The 21,606-nt window shown below is 35.3% G+C and overlaps 1 protein-coding gene across 3 annotated transcripts; it reads right to left on the bottom strand.

Annotated features, from left to right (window-relative positions):
• Positions 1–914: 914 nt before the first annotated feature.
• LOC130955320 (probable 2-oxoglutarate/Fe(II)-dependent dioxygenase) lies at positions 915–14,095 on the bottom strand. Of its 3 annotated transcripts, none has more exons than XM_057882159.1 (3): positions 13,548–14,095; positions 12,761–13,091; positions 915–1,341 (listed from the first exon to the last, which is right to left on the bottom strand). In XM_057882159.1, the coding sequence occupies exons 1-3, from the start codon at positions 14,015–14,017 to the stop codon at positions 1,084–1,086; spliced, it is 1,059 nt and encodes a 352-aa protein (XP_057738142.1). In that variant the 5' UTR covers positions 14,018–14,095; the 3' UTR covers positions 915–1,083. The 3 variants fall into 3 exon arrangements, with proteins under 3 accessions (XP_057738142.1, XP_057738143.1, XP_057738144.1); XM_057882160.1 differs by lacking the exon at positions 915–1,341 and adding an exon at positions 4,024–4,345; XM_057882161.1 differs by lacking the exon at positions 915–1,341 and adding an exon at positions 10,204–10,553.
• Positions 14,096–21,606: the final 7,511 nt, after the last annotated feature.

The raw sequence follows: 21,606 nt of genomic DNA, 5'->3' as shown, positions 1-21,606 counted from the left end.
AATTTATCATCCAAATGTCAAAATAAAATATCTTCACATGATGACAGTAATAAAATATCTTCATTGAAGTAATAGGTTGGCACCATCTTTTGACATTTTATAGAAAAACTAATTTTTTTTAGACAACAAAAATTACAATAAAAAAATTTTAAAAACCAACAATTTTAATTTATATTGAACAATATTTTTAGCTAGCAGTCTAATATCTTTAATTTACTAACAAAAAATCAGTACAATCATCCTAGCACAAATTAGTACTTTTAATACAATATTTTTAGTCAACTAGCCAAAAATTAATTTTTTTAGTCAATATTTTTAAATATTATTGACTAATTATTAGCCAAACTAATAAATTATATCATAGACAATTTCATTTAGCTCATGTGAGTTCTTAAAAAAATAGCCACCACCTACTAAGAAGTCTAAACTGAATCGGGCTCAACAATTATGAATCTAAATGCTTTCTCCGAACGCAATCACGTACAGTCTTAATCAAGAAAACAGTATGGAGCTCCAGTTTTAGCACATCTTAATCAAGAATTTGACTCTCTCAATATTGGTTGAAATCTGATTTTTTTTATTATTATTATTGGTGCTCTTATTTGCCTATTTAATTGTTGTTGTTTATAAAATTTTTGCTTTGTACAAACCTATCATTTTTAATTCTGTTTAATGGTTGATGTTTATGATATTTGCTTGTTTATAATTTTAACTCCCTAAAAATTTATGATTTTTTTAAATTAAAATTTTATAATTTTATAATTTTATATATATAGAAATATTTTACACAATTTTAGTATTTCATTATATATTTAATTATATTCGATTTAACTATGATTGAACCACTATTAGATAATTAAACTTTTGAACCAGTCTTGTGAATAATCAATAATGTTTGAAAAATAAAAAAAAAATTAGTCAAAACAGTCAAAATTTATTTTATTAATAAATATTAAATAATATAAATTTAAAATTTTTTTATCTACTTGGCATTACTGGTGACTAGTTTACTGATCAGTCTAATTTTCATAACAAGCATTAATACTAGAGTTATGTCCAAGTGATGAAATCTTATTAAAATCTTTAAACTAGCTTATAATAATGAATCTGTAGATTCTCCTCTGTTTGCTTCTTGAAATTGCTGTTCATTCTGCTTAGAAGAAACTTTCCGGATTTATATGGCCTATATTTTGAAGGACTTTTCTCATTTATTAGCTCCTCCAATGGCTTCACTTCAGTGTCATGTGCAGGGAAGAAGAAGTATGGAATGGAAAACCTTTCCTTCTCTGAATTAACTATTGCTCTGTGTTCCACACTCTCATAGGCATCGTTGCTCCAAACCTACATGCATAAAATACTCCAATCACATACCAAGTAATAACAAACACAATATTAACAAGACTAATAATACTACTCTATTAGAATATATTACCATAAATAAACACTTTTTTTGGATAAAATAAAATAGTAAAGTTACTTCTTATAGTACCTAAAAAATTTAAGCTTATTTAACAAATTTTCTCCTTTTCAAAGAGTAAATGATTAAAATATCCTCTCAAAATTTACTTGTTAATTAAAGCTTTAATTATCTGTTAGTCTTTATAGTTTCGTCAAATTTTCAATTAAGTCCTTATATTTTTTTTAATTAAGTCCCTGAATTATTTTAAAATTTTTAATTAAATTCCTGCCGTGACAAAAATGTTTAGATTAACAAATATTCCGTTCCTAAATTAAAGATACCATCAAATCAATAAAAATGATTGCTATGATTTAAAAGGAAGAGTTCGACCTCCTCTCAAAAATCCAAGAGCAAGTTCGGCTAAAGGAGGAAGCATTGAAACAAAGGATGTCCATGAGATACAACAAGAAATTCATTAGACAAAATTTCACCATAAACGATCTCATACTAATCAGGAATGACATCAGAGTACAAAAATCAGGCGAAAGAAAGATGGCTGTAAACTGAAAAGGACCATACAATATCCTTGAAGTCATGGAAAAAAGGTTACTATATAGTGTCCAACCTACAAGGAAACGAGCTTTCTAGGTCGTGGCACACATGCAACATGAAAAGATACTATAGCTAGAAATCGAACCTTGCTCCCTGTTGTACTCTTTTTTCCGACTTCAACTAGCATACAATGAAACTTCGAAGCAAAATCCCAAGATAGAGAAATCTTGGAAAAAGATCAACAAAAATGGAGTCACGGTGAGGAAGAACGAAAGTCTCGATAAAAGAAGAGGCAAAGTTGTAGGAGTGAAAGCGAAAAAGAGGAAAGAGAAAAATGATTATGGTCATATAGTCATTAGGGGTAAAACAATAAATTTACCCTTCATTTAATGACACACACGGTTAGCAAGGTAACAGAAAAGACGTGCGAACGGTTACAAAAAGACGTAATGTTTTCAGATTCAAAAAACACATCTAGTACTCAACCTAACTCCGAGAAAGGCAATATACCCAACATGATGAACTAAAAGCCACAAAAGATCAAGACCAACTTGAAAATACTTGAGTCCGAACCATTAAAGCTCAGCCTCAAGAAGGGACATTGTTCATACCCTAACCCATTACCTAGCCAGACCCAAAATGAATAAAGTCTAATCTACAGATATAAATCAGACCAACACCAACCCGACCTTATAAGAGGTCAAACACGGCGACATGGGCTCAGCCCTCTTTATTCAAATTAAGGGTGTACATGCGCTGGATGAATATGAGTTTGATTTGACCCAAACTCGACCCAAAATAAATACCGGGCCTATACCCAAAAAAACCTACACACCTTCGGGCCACAATTATACCGGGTGCAAATCGGCCCGTTCAAGACAACATATTACCTTGATATCTTCTTGTAAGCTAACATGTGAAAATCTCCAAATTTTCAAGACTTCAACCTTTATTTGACATGATAAAATTCACTTAGAAAAATATAACAAAAACCAACCATTCACCAAAATTAAAGCATAACCACAATCAATACTAATATTGTCTAATAACACCAAATATTTAAGTCAATACAAATAACACAAAATATTATGCATTAGTCTAAAGTCTTATACATCCTATACATAAAAAATTAACTTATAGTCTTATGATGACTAATAACATAAAATATTAATGTTCATAATACTTAAATTCGACAAAAGAATAGCCATCATCGATTAATAGCCATTAATGTTGTCAACTTGTTCCTTGTAATAAAACATGAAGAACACATCAACTAAAACATGAAAAACAGATAATAATCAACTAAACAATAAACACATCAACTAAATAGAACAATAATCAACACCCCTAATATTCAGAAGTTCTAATAATAAAAAATAACACCCGCACCTAATCAGAATTCTAATAATCAAAATCAACACCCACCCCCCTAAATTCACAAATTCTGATAATCAAAATACCTAGTTCCTAATTAGAATATTAATTAAATAATAAAATTAATTATTTAACAGAGAAGAGAAGAAGAAAAAGACCGGAGAAAAGAGTAGAGCAGAGGGGGCAGGACTCGCAGAGTAGAGCAGTGGCAGGGTAATAACAGAGAAAAAGAAGATGACCAGGCCGAGCAGAGAAGCGTCAGTCGTCACCAAGAAGCAGGGCAGCACCATCGGCCATCAGTCGTCGGACATCAATCATCGGTCGTCACCGTCGTCAGTCAAACGAGGAGCTTCGCCGGTGGCTGGTTAGAGACAGGGAAGGCTAAAAAAGAAAGGGTGGCGGCATGTGTGAGGGGAGGAGGGTCCAACTGCGTGGTGCATGCTGGGAGTGCGTCATGCGTGCTGGGAGACTAGGAGTGGGAGAGAAGACGAGGTCAGGGTTAGCGTGGGGACTAGGCACTGGGCATTACGGACTGCGGGAGGGAGGCTGAATGGCTGAGGGAGCTTGAGGGCTGAGGCTGAATTGAGTGCGTTGAATGGCCTGGGCAGTAGGCACTATTTGCCCTAATTTTGTATGATGACTAGGCCGGGTCCGGGTGACCCAACCTGTAACACCCTAATTACCTGAATGTCACGTTTCAGGCTGTGCCACTCTGATAGCTCGGGTATTACGACGACTCTTAACATATTTAATATTAAAATAGGAGTCTGTTTAAAACTTAAAACCGTATTTTTCAAAGACCATATATAACAAAACATAAATCCATACTTACAACCATATACATACATATACATAATATTAACTTACAAGCATTACATAATACAAATCATATCCCTCTCACAAAATGTGAAAAGTTAAAGGCGAGAGAAAACATAACTAATACAACACAATACATAGAATAAACGGAAAAGTAATATTCTTCCGAACTTCGTCGTCGATATCCTGAAAATTAAAAAAAACCTGTAGGGGAGTGAGAACATCGTCCTTGCTGGTTCTCACTATAGGGTTAGAGAATTGCTATAATAAGATATGTAAAATGAAACTATTTTAATTATACAGTGATCGTTTCTCGCCTTATGCATCTATTCAAAAACCAAGGAATTACATTCAAAAATCCGAAATTCTTTTTAAAAGATAAATCCGTTAATTCTTCAAAAATCCAAAACATTTTTTTCTTTTGTATCAAATATTAAAAGTTTTCCTAAACAATATGAATGACTAAGCTGTTCCAAGCATAGGTTCATTAAGTCTATGCTGAACCAATTTAATTTTTCATATTTTACTAAACCAAAAATACAAACTAATCACGGCCATAGGCCCAAACAACTCAATCAACATCTAATTCACCACATTCCACTCAATTTGAGTCACAAACACAAGTAAGAAAGTTCAAACACAATCAAAGCAGTTATATCAAGTAGAGCAATTAGCAGTTAAACATAATTGGCAAACCAATTACAATATGCACCTCCAAAACAATGTCACATAGATGCATATGATGAATGCCTGTCCTATATCTGATGAGTCTCATCTGTCGGTTATAAAGTCAAACCCGACATGTCCGGTAGCTAACCCTGGACAGAACACCAAACACGGAGCAAGTGGGACAATGCCACAACCCTTGCATCTTACCTGCATGCCTGGAGCAGGGGACAACTTCACCCTGCCTCTTACCCAAGTGGTGTTACAGTTATCAATCCGGAGCAAGCGGCGATAGAATTCCACCCTTGCATCTTATTCGGAGTTTCAAACTCTCAACCGGAACAAGTGAATAACACTATTACATCGTACCCGGTATTCTCGCCTCTTACCAAGAGCAACTGGATAACACCACTGTATCTTACCCGGAGGCATATTACAATCAAATTCAAGCTCATTTTTATTATCCTTCCAATTCATTCATAATCATTTTCGCACATCCTCCTGAATAAGCCACATCAAGTAAATCATCATTCATGCCGTATATCACTTTTTCTTCAAATCACTTTATTTTGAAATCAAAATCCTTTCTCTTTATAACATTCTTTTGCACACAATCTAATTTTTTCAAACCAAGCTCAAAAATCATTTCATTCTTAAACCACCCGCTTATCCTCTTTAAATTAGGAGTAATTAATTAATTACCACAACAAAGTCTTAAGATTTTGAGGAAGAATCTACTAACTTTTAATTTCTAAAATTCATTAAAGATCTTTAAAAATCATTGTTTTCCTAATTTGAATCAAAATTAGTTAATAAGAATCAGAAGTCCTAAACAATTTTCAAATCCGAATCACTTAGAACAAAACCAATCCATTCAAATCAAAACCACCTTCAAGTTTACTTTTAAAACCAATTCTCGACTTCTTCCAAAACGCCACAAATAGAGTTACTCAATCAAAGTCCAATTTCCTTTTAATCCACTAAAATTCCTCCGAATGTGATTCTATATTCAAATTCAAAATATAAACCCCTTTTCGTATTTACATCAACCTCAAAACATAAATCTTTTCTAAATGACTTGCACTCAACATATAATACATTTCTTAGGAAATAAATCTCAATTGTAATTCTCCTTTCAATAATTCAATTTAAAAAATAATTCATTATTTTCTTAAATAATTCAAGTGAAATAATATAATTCTTAAATTCATAATTTTGTAAATAACAGTTCAAACAAACAAAGTCTTAGATTTTATAGAAATTTCGGCAGCACTTCCTCTAAAACTTGGACTTTGCCACCGTTTTTGGGTCCCAACCAAACTATTCTGCAACCTTTACCAATGGGTTCAAAACAAAATCAGTTCAAAATCAAGCTGATTCCATCAATTCATCATTTTCATAACTCAAGGAAACCGATTCAAACTCAAATCAATTTTCAATGAATTTTAAATTCATTTTCAAAACTTTAAAGAAACACTTCAAGAATCATTCGTGTAGCAAAACCAAATAATAATCCATTCAAACAAACATTCATATCCATCCAAGATAACCAAACAATACATAAGACTTATACAATCACTAAAGGTACATTTCTCACATCAATATCCATTTATGACAATTCCAAATTATAAAGTTTAATTTTCTGAAAAAGCTTCTACCTTGATAAACGAACTCGTAACCCAAACGCATCACGGAAACCTTTTTTTAGTGCACAATCCACGGCAGCCGCAACTACAGCAACTCTAATCACGACACTTAAGAACCGAAACTCAAACTTAAAGCATTAATGTTGCAAGGACCTTAGAAACACATGACAGAACAGTGACTAAAAGAATTCGGAATAGGAAACAGCTTATTGAACTTAAGAATAGCCGAGAAAACGGAATTGCGGTGACTCCATTGACAACACGACAGCTCGATGTCGCATGCAAGACTACTAAACTCAGCATGTAAGAACCACAACTCGGCCCTACATTACCATCATCTCAGTTACTCTAACAGGCTTTGACGGAAAATTGATTTCAAAAGTTTCAGAGACGATAACGCTTACCAAGGGAAATGGGACTTCAGTGGCGATTTTTGGCAGCAAAGGCAGCAAGGAACGGCGATGAAGGCGCGGCGGTTTCCCTCCCTTGTGCACGCTCTCCCACTCGTTTCCTAGGATCTCTTCCATGGTGGCGGTGACTCTGACTCCACGATGAAGACAACGGCGGTGCGGGTACAGCAGCGGCAGCGACGGGCTTCACGGATTCGACTGGGAGTGGCGGTCTCCAAGCCCGCAACCTTCTCCCTCACTCGCGAGCTCTCTCTCCTTGCAACTCTATTCCCAACGGGGACGTGGCGTGGTGTGGCACGATGGACGGTGGCTGTGGCGAGGCGGCGGTCCTGAGCAACGCGACGGTGGTAGCTCGACAGAATGGCAGCACCGGCTTAGCGGCTGGACGATGGCGATGCGACGGTGGCGAGCTCCCCCCTTCTGCCGGCAATGCTTTCTCCTTCCTTTCCCCCTTCTCCGTTGTTTCTCTTTTCTCCCTTTTTTCCTCTCTCTTATTCCCTCTCTCTTTCCCTCGTGTGTGTGTGTGTTGTGACATTGAGAAGCGAAAGGGGGATGTCAGTGGCGGCACATTTTGGAAAACTAGGGTTAAAGTTGTGTATTTGGGGGGGTTAGGGTTTTGGTAAAAAAAATTTGGGTATAAGGATGGTTTGGTAATTTTAATAAAATTTAGGGATAATAGAGTAATTGAAAACTAATTTTGAACCCAATAACATCTATAAAATTATCATTTAATTATCAATTTTCAATTTATTTTCAACTCTACTCTAATTCAATAATTAGAAATAATCAAATTAATTTCCTTTAAATTATAAAATAGAACTAAAAATCTAATTATTCAAATTAAAGCATATAAAATACTCATTATTTTTAAATTACTAAAACTTTAAATCATAAATAAGAAAATACCTAATTGGTATAAATATCTCAGAAAATATATTCTTGAATAAATAAAATAAATTATAAATAACTTTATTATCTAATTTCAAAAAATTTGGGGTCTTACACGAGCTATGACCCGGTCCTAGTTTCACTCTTTTTCTAGGTTTCATTTTTTCTCCCCGAGTCAGCGCCGGGGCACTTCGGGTCCGGGCCATCATCTTCCAAAACGCTTCGAGCACGGGCTGGGTCTTCGGGCCAAACTGGACCGTGTATGTAAAACCCTTATTATTAGAATGTCACGCTTCTGGCTGCGCCACTCTGATAGCCGGGGTATTACGACGAATCTCATATATTAAATAATAAGGTATGAGCCTTTACGCATAAATCTATCGATGATTTTACTAAAAACTTAAAACTTTTCAAACAAGAACAAACAACACATACTCACATACTTAATATTAATAATACATTATAGTATTACATACAAAAGTAAGTACAAAACCTACCTCTATGAATAAACTCAACTCGTAAATATAATCTTCTATACTCCTGTAGCTACGCATAAAACCTTCGCACCTATAACTAAAACGGGTGGAAATAGAGGGGTAAAAATTGGGGAGTTCTTAGTAGGGTCGGCATGGATAGTTACGTTCATTTTATTCTTTGGTACACAAGAATTCCATAACAGAATACTTACAATATTCAACAAATGGCTATTAGCAACAAACCTTATAATACAAAAACTTTAACAAACCGTTTTTGAATTTAATTTTTTTTTAAAAGAGAAAGAAAACTATTTATTAGTTAAACCCCTCGATAAGGCCTCTAGGCATAATACTTTTCAAATCGTTTTTTAAACTCTTTTCTTGATCAATCAAATTCAAACATAATACTTTTCTCGATAAAAAAACATAATCATTTCATTAATAATTCAAAATCAGCTAATATAATCCTTAAAACTTTTGAAAATTCATTTTAATGTCCAAATTTTTTAGAAATTACACTTTAATCACTAAACTTCGAAAAATTTTATTTTAACTCACAAACTTTCTTTTATTTAACATCTAGCTCCAAAACTCTTTCTTAATTATATTTTGGCCACAAAATAGTCAAAACATGAGGGTTTGTGTTTTTCAAAGAACCAAGTCAAACTCATCAAAAGTTCATCAAAATTACTTGATTTTTTTAACTAGTTTTTCAGCTATTTCGGTAACCGATTTTTTGACAGCTTTTAATATAATCTCGAGACTATCAAATCTCGTCAAATTTTTCTCAAAATACCATATCATAACAGCTCCAAAATAGTCAAAACACCCGAGCTGGATGTTCATACATAGCCAAACCAAAATTTCAAGCAAACAACGATAATTTAACAAAAATTAAATATAAATTTAATCAATCTCAGATAATAATCAATCAAACCAATATTTACTTATCAAATTCATATTTAATTATTATAAAATTACCAAATCCTACCTCTATGAAATTAAAACGATGAAAATTTTAGAAAAGTTTTTTGATCGAGCTGCTGAAAAAAAAAACGTCAAAATCGATTATTACACCTCCGGAACTCCTTCGACCGAATTTTGTATGGAGAGACAACAATTCCACCATCAATTTTTCCCAAACAAAAATGACATTAACATTAAAAAGAAAAAAATACAAACATTTTAATTGGATTAGATTTTTTTATTAGAGTTACGATTCTTAAGAAATTGAAGTTGGAAGTCATGGTTACATGAAAGTTCACATACTCTCTTTCTCTCTCTTAGTCTTTCTTTCTCCTTGTCCGTGACAAGAATGAATGAATAAAAAGGGATAAGTGAATATTATGATTAATGAGGATTTGTGGTGTAAAAGCCTTATTAGGTGTCATGGCTAATTAATGAAAGAAAGTATATATATATATATATATATATATATATATATTATATATATATATTAAGCCACGTTTCCACTTTTCTTTCTCTTACTCCCTTAGAGGCTTCAGCCAAGTGATGATGATAAGAAAATAATAATTAATGATATACTAATGAGGTGTCAAAAATAATAAATGAAAGAGGTTGGGTGTCGCGGCCTTAAGACGGCTGAATTAGCAATTTAAGTTATAAAAATAATTTAATTACTTTTAATAAAATAATTTTTAAAAATAAAAAATTTTAATTAATAAAATAAATTATAATTAGATGGTCAAAAATGTGGGTTATTATATTTTATTTATTTTACAAAAATTTTTGTCCTCGAAAATTAATATAATAAAATAAATTTAAATTCTACAAAAAAAACTAGATTCATGAGAAAAATACAAACAACGTCAAAAATGAATACTCAAAAAGATTCAAATGAACAGATAGAATCACAATCAGGCAAAGATATGCATGAACGGTAAAGTATAGTTGAAAGAAATAATTAAATCACATTTTAAGGAGGGAATTAAAACAAAGAATTCCAATGAAAATAATGAAAGAAGAAATGACACTAAGTCACATATAAATTCTATAACAGAATACTTACAATCTTCAACAGATGGCCAAAAGCAACAAATCTTATAATACAAACAACTTTAACAAATCAGAGATACAGAGAAAATCACAAGTTAAGAAGCATACACACAAAATCACAAAAACACATATCATAGAGAAGTATGCACAAACAAGTATGACGCGTGTCTAGTCCTACGGCTAATGAGCTCATTTGTCGGTTATATAGCCAAACTTAGGTCCGATAGCTAATCCAGATACTGTCATATCATTAGAGAGAATACGTGCGCTGTCACCATTAGAGAGAATATGTACCCTGCCAGCCTTACACCTAGAGAAAAAACAGACATACTCATCATTCAATTTCATAATTCAAACTCAGTTTTCATCATTCTTTTTCTTCATCTCTTTTCTGAAGCAAGTGGACAACGCCACTGCCTCTTACCCGAGGTCACATATCTCGTTCATTTACAAATCCTCATTGCCATATTCATGTCTCATTCACTCTCATATTCCTCGAGCTAACTTCAAAATCGTTTTCGAATTTAAACTTTTTTTCTTAAGTCAGAGGAAAACTATTTATTAGTTAAACCCCTTGACAAGGTCTCTAGACTTTAGTGGAGCGACAACCAACCTCATTTCAAAGCCAAATCATTTAAACTCAAATATAATTAATTCTTTTCTTAAATAAATCAAATCAAATCAAATAATTCTTTCAATCCAAATTAACCAAAATAAAACGTCTTAGAATTCTTCTAAAAATTTTGACACCACCTCCCCTAAAAGTCGGACTTTACCACCCTTTTCGAGTCCCATCCAAATCGTTTTTCAAACTCTTTTCTTGATAAATCAAATTCAAACATAATACTTTTCTCGATAAAACTCAAAACATAATCATTTCTTTAATAATTCAAAATCAACTAATATAATCCTTAAAACTTCTAAAAATTCATTTTGACTCCCAAATTTTTTAAAAATTATACTTTAATCACCAAACTTCTAAAAATTCTATTTTAACTCACAAACTTTCTTTTATTTAACATCCAATCCTAAAACTCTTTCTTAATTATATTGGCCACAAAATAGTCAAAACATGAAGGTTTTGTATATTTCAAAGAACCAAATCAAACTAAAAAATTCATCAAAATTATTTGATTTTTTTAACTAGTTTTTCAACGGTTTCAATAACCGATTTTTCACAACTTTTAATTTAATCTCACGGTCATCAAACTTCGTCAAATTTATCTCAAAATACCACATCACAATAGCTTCAAAATAATCAAAACACCTCAATTGGCTGTTCATACATAACCGAACCAAAATCTCAAGTAAACAACAAAAATTCAGCATATAATCAAACTCAAACAATAATCTATTAAACCAACATTCACTTATCAAATTCACATTTAATTATTATAAAATTACCAAACCCTACCTTCGTAAGAAATCAAAACAATAGAAACTCTGGAGAAGTTTTTTAATCAAGCATCTAAAAAAGAAAACGTTAGAATCAACTACTCCACTCCTGGAGCTCTCTCAGCCAAATTTTGTATGGAGGGACAACAACTCCACCATCAATTTTTTCCGAATAAAAATGATGTTAATGTGAAGAGAACGATACGAAAACTTTAATCGGATTAGATTTTTTATTGAAGCTACGATTCTCAAAAGATTGAGGTCGGAAGTCATGGTTCATTGGAAGCTCACATTCTCTCTCTCGGTCTTTCTTTCTCCTTTTTGTATATTAAGCCATGTTTCCAATTTTCTTTCTTTTGCTCCCTTAGAGGCTTCGGCCAAGTGACGATGAGGATAAGAGAATGGTAATCAATGATATACTAATGAGGTGTCAAGAATACTAAATGAAGGAGGTTGGGTGTCGCGGCTTTAAGGCTGCTGAATCAACGATTCAAATTATAAAATTAATTTAATTATTTTTAATAAAATAATTTTTAAAAATAAAAAATTTCTATTAATAAAATAAATTATAACTTATTTATATTTAGATTTTAAAAAATGTAGATCAATACAATATACACTTCTAATTTAAATAAATAACTAACTCTAAGTATCTTTTCAATTCATCTAGAAAGGAGATCTTAGCAAATTCTCTATAAAAAGAGAGTAATCAAACCACCATCAAAAGTAAAACTTCTTTAAATGTGGTTATTAACACTATATTTATACTTATAAATATCCTGACATCCTCAGATATAATTCGAATTCCAATCTACTAAAAATTTGCTAAAAATTCATACTAATTTAAATATTAGAGTCCCTTATAAATACTACTCCCACCTTCTCACGAGGAATTCGGACGACAACACCTCGACATAAAAAGACATCGGACGCTATTACAAACAAAATCTAAACCTTACGTTCAGAACCAAATTTATCTGTTTCAAATAAACCTCGGAACAGTGAGATTCTCGTATAATTCTAGACAAAAATGTTGACTCTTAAATAATTTCCTAGTAGAAATAATGTAGCTACATATATAGGACATCACATTGCAAAGTTAAAATTCTGCGGAAGTTGTACCTGAATAATATCACCAACGTTGATGATATAATCATTTGGGGTTGGTTTCACTCTAACCCACTCTTGATGTGTCTTATGTTTCACTTCAAGTCCTTCAACCTCATCTTGAGCAAGAATGGTTAAGGCACTTTCATCCTTGTGTGGACCAACTCCAAGAGCTATGTGAGGGAAGGGGCATGGAGGATAATAGTTGAGACGAATAAGACTGGTTTGACCTCTCATAAAGAATTCCTCAAGCCTCTTTGGTTGAAGGCCTAAACTCATAGCTATAAGTTCCATCAATTTGAAGGCTAGCTTCTCCATCTCTTCAATATACTCTTGGATTATATCTCTGATTAACATTCATTTTTAACAAAACTCAATTCCTTTCTTGAATTTGGATTTAATTTACTTAAAGTTCATAATATTGAGAAATTTACTTAAAATAAATGAAATTAACTTCATACTCATTCAAAATAAAAAATTATTATTTCTATCATAAAAAAATTAAAATATTAACGAATTTTTACAAGAACAAAATTAACATTCTGTTACTTTTGTGACGCAAAAATGATCTTTCCTGAATAAAAAAATCATTTGTTAAATTTATTAAAATTTTAAAATTTCATAGTAATTTACTCGAATTAAGAATGAAAACGTTCCAGAAACATCAGAGAAAAACGAAAAACAGAATTAAAGAAACGGAGGTCAAACTGAATCATCAAGTCAAATAGTCAATGGACTCAAAAGAGGGGAACAAAAATCGCAAAGCTTATCCAAAAACGGAAAAGAATGAATGAATGAATACCTGAAGTGAGAAGGATGTTGAGGAGATTTATTACTCAACTGCGTGACTCGATCATCAAGTTCATCTGTAGTAAGAGGGAAGAAAGTTGGTTCTTTTGCAAGAAAATCAAACACTTCTTTCCAATCTCTAACGTTCCTTGTGAGCTCAGTGTCAGAGTAACCGCTCGGAGAACTTTCATCTCTGCTAACCTTCTTCTTTTCTTGCAAGCTCTGAGAAAAGAAGTTCTTGGATGCTTCCAGAAGGTTCCGCCTCAGAGAGAGAGGCACACCATGGTTTGTTACTTGGAAGAATCCCCATTCCTTGCACGCGCTTCCGATCTCCTTCACCAGCGCGTCAATGGAAGAAAGAGAAGGGTTGCTTGATGTTACAGGGGAGAGGTCTATGACTGGAATTCCTTGTGCTTCCATGGTGGAGAGACTTGGCCTGTGTTGTGGTTCTTGGATGAATAATGCTTGGTCCTCCTCTTCCATTCTTGCAGCCAACCAAAAACTCCAGTGGTATTGAATTTCGATTTGGTAATCAAGGTTGTGTTTCAATTTGGTTTTTGAAACACAAAATATATAAAATATTAAAAATGTTATTTATATATCAAAAATTAATTTTATAATTAATTATGATATATATATAATTTAATTTAATTTATTAATTAAATTATATAAACATAAAAAAATATTTTTATTATATAAAAATTTTTTATATAAAAATTTGATGAATCCTTCTATTGTACAGAGGAAAGTGCTTAAACATATACAAAAATTATGTGTTGTGTGATGGTTGAAGTCTTGAAGGACACGTTATGGCTAAGCGAGCATAGCGTCATATTTTTCTTGCTTTTCGTGTTTGGATTTGTTCGGGATTTCGTGTGCCGGACGGGTCGGAGATGTCCTCCGAGTAATATGGTGGGAATCGGTCTGGATCTATGTCTGGTGAACGAGATGTGAGGACAAACGACCTCCCGAGCTGCTGATGAGTGAGGGTGGGGAGGAGGGGGAAGGAGCACCTGTAATGACACTCCAACGCTCAAATCAGAAATGATACAGATGGCAGCGAGAGTAAAGGTGGTAGTGACGTTGGTGGACGAAATTGTATCTCTTTATAGAATATGATAATAGAGCCTGGTCCAAAATCAACTTCACAACTTCGTTCAACTAACCAGCAAGTGCACTGGGTCGTCCAAGTAATACCTTACGTGAGTAAGGGTCGATCCCACGGAGATTATTGGCTTGAAGCAATCAATACTTATTTTATTTGTCTTAGTCAGGATGCCAATGAGGTTAATTGGATTTTACTTGTAAAAAGCCAAACTACTTAAAATTGTAAGTTGGAATAATAAAGAATACTAGCGTTACTTGTTGTGCAGTAATGGAGAATATGTTGGAGTTTTGGAGATGCTTTGTCCTTTGACTTCAACTCTTCCTTGAAATCCTCTTCTCACACGCAGATTCCTTCCATGGCAAGCTCTATGTAGGGTGTCATCGTTGTCAGTGGCTACTTCCCATCCTCTCAGTGAAAACGTTCCTATGCTCTGTCACAGCACGGCTAATCATCTGTCGGTTCTCAATCAGGTTGGAATAGAATCCATTGATTCTTTTGCGTCTGTCACTAACGCCCAGCCCTCAGGAGTTTGAAGCACGTCACAGTTATTCAATCCCAGAATCCTACTCGGAATACCACAGACAAGGTTTAGACTTTCCGGATTCTCATGAATGCCGCCATCAATCCGGCCTATACCACGAAGATTCTGTTGGGGAATCTAAGAGATATTCATTCAGTCTGATGTAGAACGGAGGTGGTTGTCAGGCACACGTTCATAGATTGAGGAAGGTGATGAGTGTCACGGATCATCACCTTCTTCACAATTAAGCGCGAATCAACATCTTAGACAAGAACAAGCGTGTTTGAATGGAAAACAAAGGAATTGTATTAAATCATCGAGACGCTGCAGAGCTCCTCACCCCCAACAATGGAGTTTAGAGACTCATGCCGTCAAAAGTATGTAATTCAGATCTGAAAATGTCATGAGGTACAAGGAATGTCTGTAAAAGTTGTTTAAATAGTAAACTAGTAACCTAGGTTTACAGAAAAATGAATAAACTAAGATAATTGGTGCAGAAATCCACTTCTGGGGCCCACTTGGTGTGTGCTGGGGCTGAGACTAAAGCTTTCCACGTGTAAAGGCCTTTCTTGGCGTCAAACTTCAGATTATGACGTGTTTTGGGCGTTCAACTCCGGATCATGACGTTTTTCTGGTGTTTAACTTCAGACAGCAGCATGAACTTGGCGTTTAACGCCAAGTTACGTCGTCTATCCTCGCGCAAAGTATGGACTATTATATATTGCTGGAAAGCCCTGGATGTCTTCTTTCCAACGCCGTTGAGAGCGCGCCAATTGGACTCCTGTAGCTCCAAAAAATCCATTTCGAGTGCAGGGAGGTCAGGATCCAACAGCATCAGCAGTCCTTTTTCAGCCTAAGTCAGATTTTTGCTCAGCTCCCTCAATTTCAGCCAGAAAATACCTGAAATCACAGAAAAATACACACACTCATAGTAAAGTCCAGAAATATGATTTTTGCTTAAAAACTAATAATATTTAACTAAAAACTAATTAAAACATGCTAAAATCTACATGAAATTACCCCCAAAAAGCGTATAAAATATCCGCTCATCACAACACCAAACTTAAACTGTTGCTTGTCCTCAAGCAACTAGATAAATAAAATAGGTTTTAACAGAAATTAAGAAGTAATAATATTTTAGAGTTTTAACATGAAGCTCATATTCTTATTAGATGAGCGGGGCTTGTAGCTTTTTGTTTCTGAACAGTTTTGGCATCCCCCTGTATCTTTAAATTTTCAGAATAATTGGCATCCTTAGGAACTCAGAATTCAGATAGTATTATTGACTCTCCTAGTGTAGTATGTTGATTCTTGAACACAGTTATTTTATGAGTCTTGGCTGTGGCCCTAAGCACTTTGTTTTCCAGTATTACCACCAGATACATAAATGCCACAGACACATAACTGGGTGAACCCTTTCAGATTGTGACTTCGCTTTGCTAAAGTCTCCAGTTAGTGGTGTCCAGAGCTCTTAAGCACACTCTTTTGCTTTGGATCACGACTTTAACCACTCAGTCTCAAGCTTGTAACTTGGACCTGCATGCCACAAGCATATGGTTAGGGACAGCTTGGTTTAACCACTTAGGCCTGGATTTTATTTCCTTGGGCCCTCCTATCCATTGATGCTCAAAGCCTTGGATCCCTTTTTTACTCTTGGCTAGTGCTCATGGCTTGTTTTTCTTTCTTTTTTTTTTTTTTGAACTGCTTTTTCTTGCTTCAAGAATCAATTTCATGATTTTTCAGATCATCAATAATATTTTTCGTGTTCCTCATCCTTTCAGGAGCCAATATTCATCAAATTCAAAGTACAATTTATGCACTGTTCAAGCATTCATTCAGAGAACAAAAAGTATTGCCACCACATATAATTAATTATAGTCTTTATTACTAAGAACTCATAAATAGATTACTTCTTTATTCTAAAAAAAATTCTACTACTTTATTCATGCCTGATGATGATGAGAAAAATAAATTACAGCTTAATTGGAAATAAAATCAAAATAGACATACTAATTACTACTACTACTATATATCTCCTAAGGTAAATTTCTAAAATAATACTATCACAGAGTTAAAGCTGGAATTAGAACTTAACAACCTGTATTTTGGGAAGTGGATGTTCCTCTAGTCTGTGGGGTGCCTTCAAGAATTAATTTCTGACGCTTCAGCTCCCTTAAGTTCACATCCTTGCTCTTCCTGTTCTCTTAGGTGCCATGATCTTAATGAGTTTTAGCTCAGTGATCATGGCAAATCACACCAAACTTAGAGGTTTGCTTGTCCTCAAGCAAAAGAAAGGAAAGGAGAGGAGTAGATGAAAGGCATTTTCAAATAAAGATAAGATGAGTTGAAAAAGATATGAGAAGAAATTAAAAATATTTGAAAAAGAATTGGATTGGACAAAGATTTGGGCTTATGAATTAAGATATATTTGATATTTTTGAAAAAGGGATTTTAGAAATTAGTGTTTCTAGAAATTAGGATTAAAAATTTTAGAATTGAAAGATGACATTTTGAAACATGTTTATGCAAGAAATCATGAATTGAAACATAAAAATTTAGAAAAATTATGAAGAAAAACGAATTGTACCTCCTCCCATCATCCTGGCGTTGAACGCCCACATGGTGCATGTTTTGGGCGTTCAACGCCCAAATGTTGCTTCTCCTGGGCGTTCAACGCCCATCTGGTGCTTCTTTCTGGCGTTGAACGCCAGAAAGTCCTTTGTCACTGGGCATTTTTTTCTGAACGCCCAGGATGCTAGCAGACTGGCGTTAAACGCCCAGAAGGTGCATCTTTCTGGCGTTTAACGCCCAGAAGATGCTCCTTTCTGGCGTTTAACGCCCAGATGGCTACCCTTACTGGCGTTAAACGCCCAGTGGGTGCTTCTTTTGGGCGTTTGACGCCAAAAGTGTTTCTTACTGACTTTTTCACGCCAGTAAGCTTCCAATTTCCTGTATAACTCTGTGAATCCAACCAATTGCTATTTTACCTTGAAGAGATTTGGACCTATACCTGTAAAAAAGAAAATTTATTTAATTAGTAAATAAACTTTGTAAATGGCTGGGTTGCCTCCCAGCAAGCGCTTCTTTAATGTCATTAGCTGGACTATTACTGAGTTTTAATCAAGTCTCAGTTTTGAGCATTCTTGCTCAAAATTGCCTTCAAGATAATGTTTGACTCTTTGTCCATTAACAATGAACTTTTTGTTAGAGTCATTATCCTGAAGCTCTATGTATCCATATGGTGATACACTTGTAATTACATATGGACCTCTCCACCGGGATTTTAATTTCCCAGGGAATAATTTGAGCCTTGAATTAAATAACAGAACTTTCTGTCCTGGCTCAAAGACTCTGGATGACAATTTCTTATCATGCCATCTTTTTGCTTTCTCTTTGTAAATTTTTGCATTTTCGAAAGCATTGAGTCTAAATTCCTCTAGCTCATTTAACTGGAGTAATCGTCTTTCTCCAGCTAACTTGGCATCAAGGTTCAGGAATCTGGTTGCCCAGTAGGCCTTGTGTTCCAGTTCTACTGGCAAGTGACACGCCTTTCCATACACAAGCTGGTATGGAGAGGTCCCTATAGGGGTCTTAAATGCTGTTCTGTATGCCCACAGAGCATCATCCAAGCTTCTTGCCCAATCCTTTCTACGGTTAATTACAGTCCGTTCCAGGATTCTTTTGAGTTCTCTATTTGAGACTTCAGCTTGCCCATTAGTTTGTGGATGATATGGAGTAGCCACCCTGTGGTTGACTCCATAACGTACCAGAGCAGAGTAAAGCTGTTTATTACAGAAATGAGTGCCCCCATCACTGATTAACACTCTAGGGATACCAAATCTGCTGAATATATGTTTCTGGAGGAATTTCAACACTGTTTTAGTGTCATTAGTGGGTGTTGCAATAGCCTCCACCCATTTGGATACATAATCCACTGCCACCAGAATATAAGTGTTTGAGTATGATGGTGGGAAAGGTCCCATGAAGTCAATTCCCCATACATCAAACAACTCAATCTCCAAGATTCCTTGTTGAGGCATGGCGTAACTGTGAGGTAGGTTGCCTGATCTTTGGCAACTGTCACAATTAAGCACAAATGCTCGGGAATCTTTATAGAGAGTAGGCCAGTAGAAGCCACTTTGGAGGACTCTTGTGGCTGTTCGCTCACTTCCAAAATGTCCTCCATACTGTGATCCATGGCAATGCCAAAGGATCTTCTGTGCTTCCTCTTTAGGCACACATCTACGGATTACTCCGTCTGCACATCTCTTGAAGAGATATGGTTCATCCCAGAGATAGTACTTTGCATCTGTGATTAATTTCTTTGATTGCACCCTACTGTACTCTTTGGGTATGAATCTCACTGCCTTGTAGTTTGCAATGTCTGCAAACCATGGCACTTCCTGGATGGCAAATAGTTGCTCATCCGGAAAGGTTTCAGAGATCTCAGTGAGAGGGAGGGACGCCCCTTCTACTGGTTCTATTCGGGACAGGTGATCTGCTACTTGATTTTCTGTCCCTTTTCTGTCTCTTATTTCTATATCAAACTCTTGCAGAAGCAACACCCATCTGATGAGTCTGGGTTTTGAATCCTGCTTTGTGAGTAGATATTTAAGAGCAGCATGATCAGTGTACACAATCACTTTTGATCCTACTAAATAGGATCTGAATTTGTCAATGGCGTAAACCACTGCAAGTAGCTCTTTTTCTGTGGTTGTGTAATTCTTCTGTGCATCATTTAGGACACGGCTGGCATAGTAAATGACGTGCAGAAGCTTGTCATGCCTTTGTCCCAACACTGCACCAATGGCATGGTCACTGGCATCACACATTAGTTCAAACGGTAATGCCCAGTTTGGTGCAGAGATGATTGGTGCTGAGACCAATTTAGCTTTCAGGGTCTCAAATGCCTGCAGACACTCTTGATCAAAGATGAATGGCGTGTCAGCAGCTAGCAGGTTGCTTAGAGGTTTGGTGATTTTTGAAAAATCCTTTATAAACCTCCTATAAAATCCTGCATGCCCCAGAAAGCTTCTGATTGCCTTAACATTGGTGGGTGGTGGTAATTTTTCAATTACTTCAACTTTAGCTTGGTCCACCTCTATTCCCTTGTTCGAAATTTTGTGCCCAAGGACAATTCCTTCAGTCACCATAAAGTGACATTTTTCCCAGTTTAAAACCAGGTTAGTCTCTTGGCATCTTTTCAGAACAAGTGCTAAATGGTTAAGGCAGGAGCTGAATGAGTCTCCAAATACTGAAAAGTCATCCATGAAGACTTCCAGAAATTTTTCCACCATATCAGAGAAAATGGAGAGCATGCACCTCTGAAAGGTTGCAGGTGCATTGCACAGGCCAAATGGCATCCTTCTGTATGCAAATACTCCAGATGGGCATGTGAATGCCGTTTTCTCTTGATCCTGGGGATCTACTGCAATTTGATTATAACCTGAATATCCATCCAGGAAGCAGTAGTATTCATGACCTGCTAGTCTTTCTAGCATCTGGTCTATGAATGGTAAAGGAAAATGATCCTTTCTGGTGGCTGTATTGAGCCTTCTATAATCAATACACATACGCCACCCTGTAACTGTTCTTGTAGGAACCAGTTCATTTTTTTCATTATGAATCACTGTCATGCCGCCTTTCTTAGGGACAACTTGGACAGGACTCACCCAGGGGCTGTCAGAAATAGGATAAATAATCCCAGCCTCTAGTAATTTAGTGACCTCTTTCTGCACCACTTCTTTCATAGCTGGATTCAGCCGCCTTTGTGGTTGAACCACTGGCTTGGCGTCATCTTCCAGCAAGATTTTGTGCATGCATCTGGCTGGGCTAATGCCCTTAAGATCACTAATGGACCACCCAAGAGCTGACTTGTGCGTCCTGAGCACTTGAATTAGTGCTTCCTCTTCCTGTGGCTCTAAGGTAGAGCTTATAATTACAGGAAAGGTATCACCTTCTCCCAGAAATGCATATTTCAGGGAAGGTGGTAATGGTTTGAGTTCGGGTTTTGGAGGTTTCTCCTCTTCTTGAGGGATTTTCAGAGGTTCTATTATCTTCTCTGACTCCTCCAAATCAGGCTGAACATCTTTAAAGATGTTCTCTAGCTCTGATTCCAAACTCTCAGCCATATTGACCTCTCTTACCAGAGAATCAATAATATCAACACTCATGCAGTCATTTGGGGTGTTTGGATGTTGCATTGCTTTGACAACATTTAACTTGAACTCCTTCTCATTGACTCTCAAGGTTACTTCCCCTTTTTGGACATCAATGAGGGTTCGGCCAGTTGCTAGGAAAGGTCTTCCTAGAATGAGAGTTGCACTCTTGTGCTCCTCCATTTCCAGCACCACAAAGTCAGTAGGAAAGGCAAATGGCCCAACCTTGACAATCATGTCTTCAATCACGCCTGATGGGTACTTAATGGAGCCATCAGCAAGTTGA

This window comes from Arachis stenosperma, chromosome 10 (genome assembly GCF_014773155.1).
Source record: "Arachis stenosperma cultivar V10309 chromosome 10, arast.V10309.gnm1.PFL2, whole genome shotgun sequence".
Taxonomy (NCBI): Eukaryota; Viridiplantae; Streptophyta; class Magnoliopsida; order Fabales; family Fabaceae; genus Arachis; species Arachis stenosperma.
This window is presented reverse-complemented; position numbering and strand designations above follow the sequence as displayed.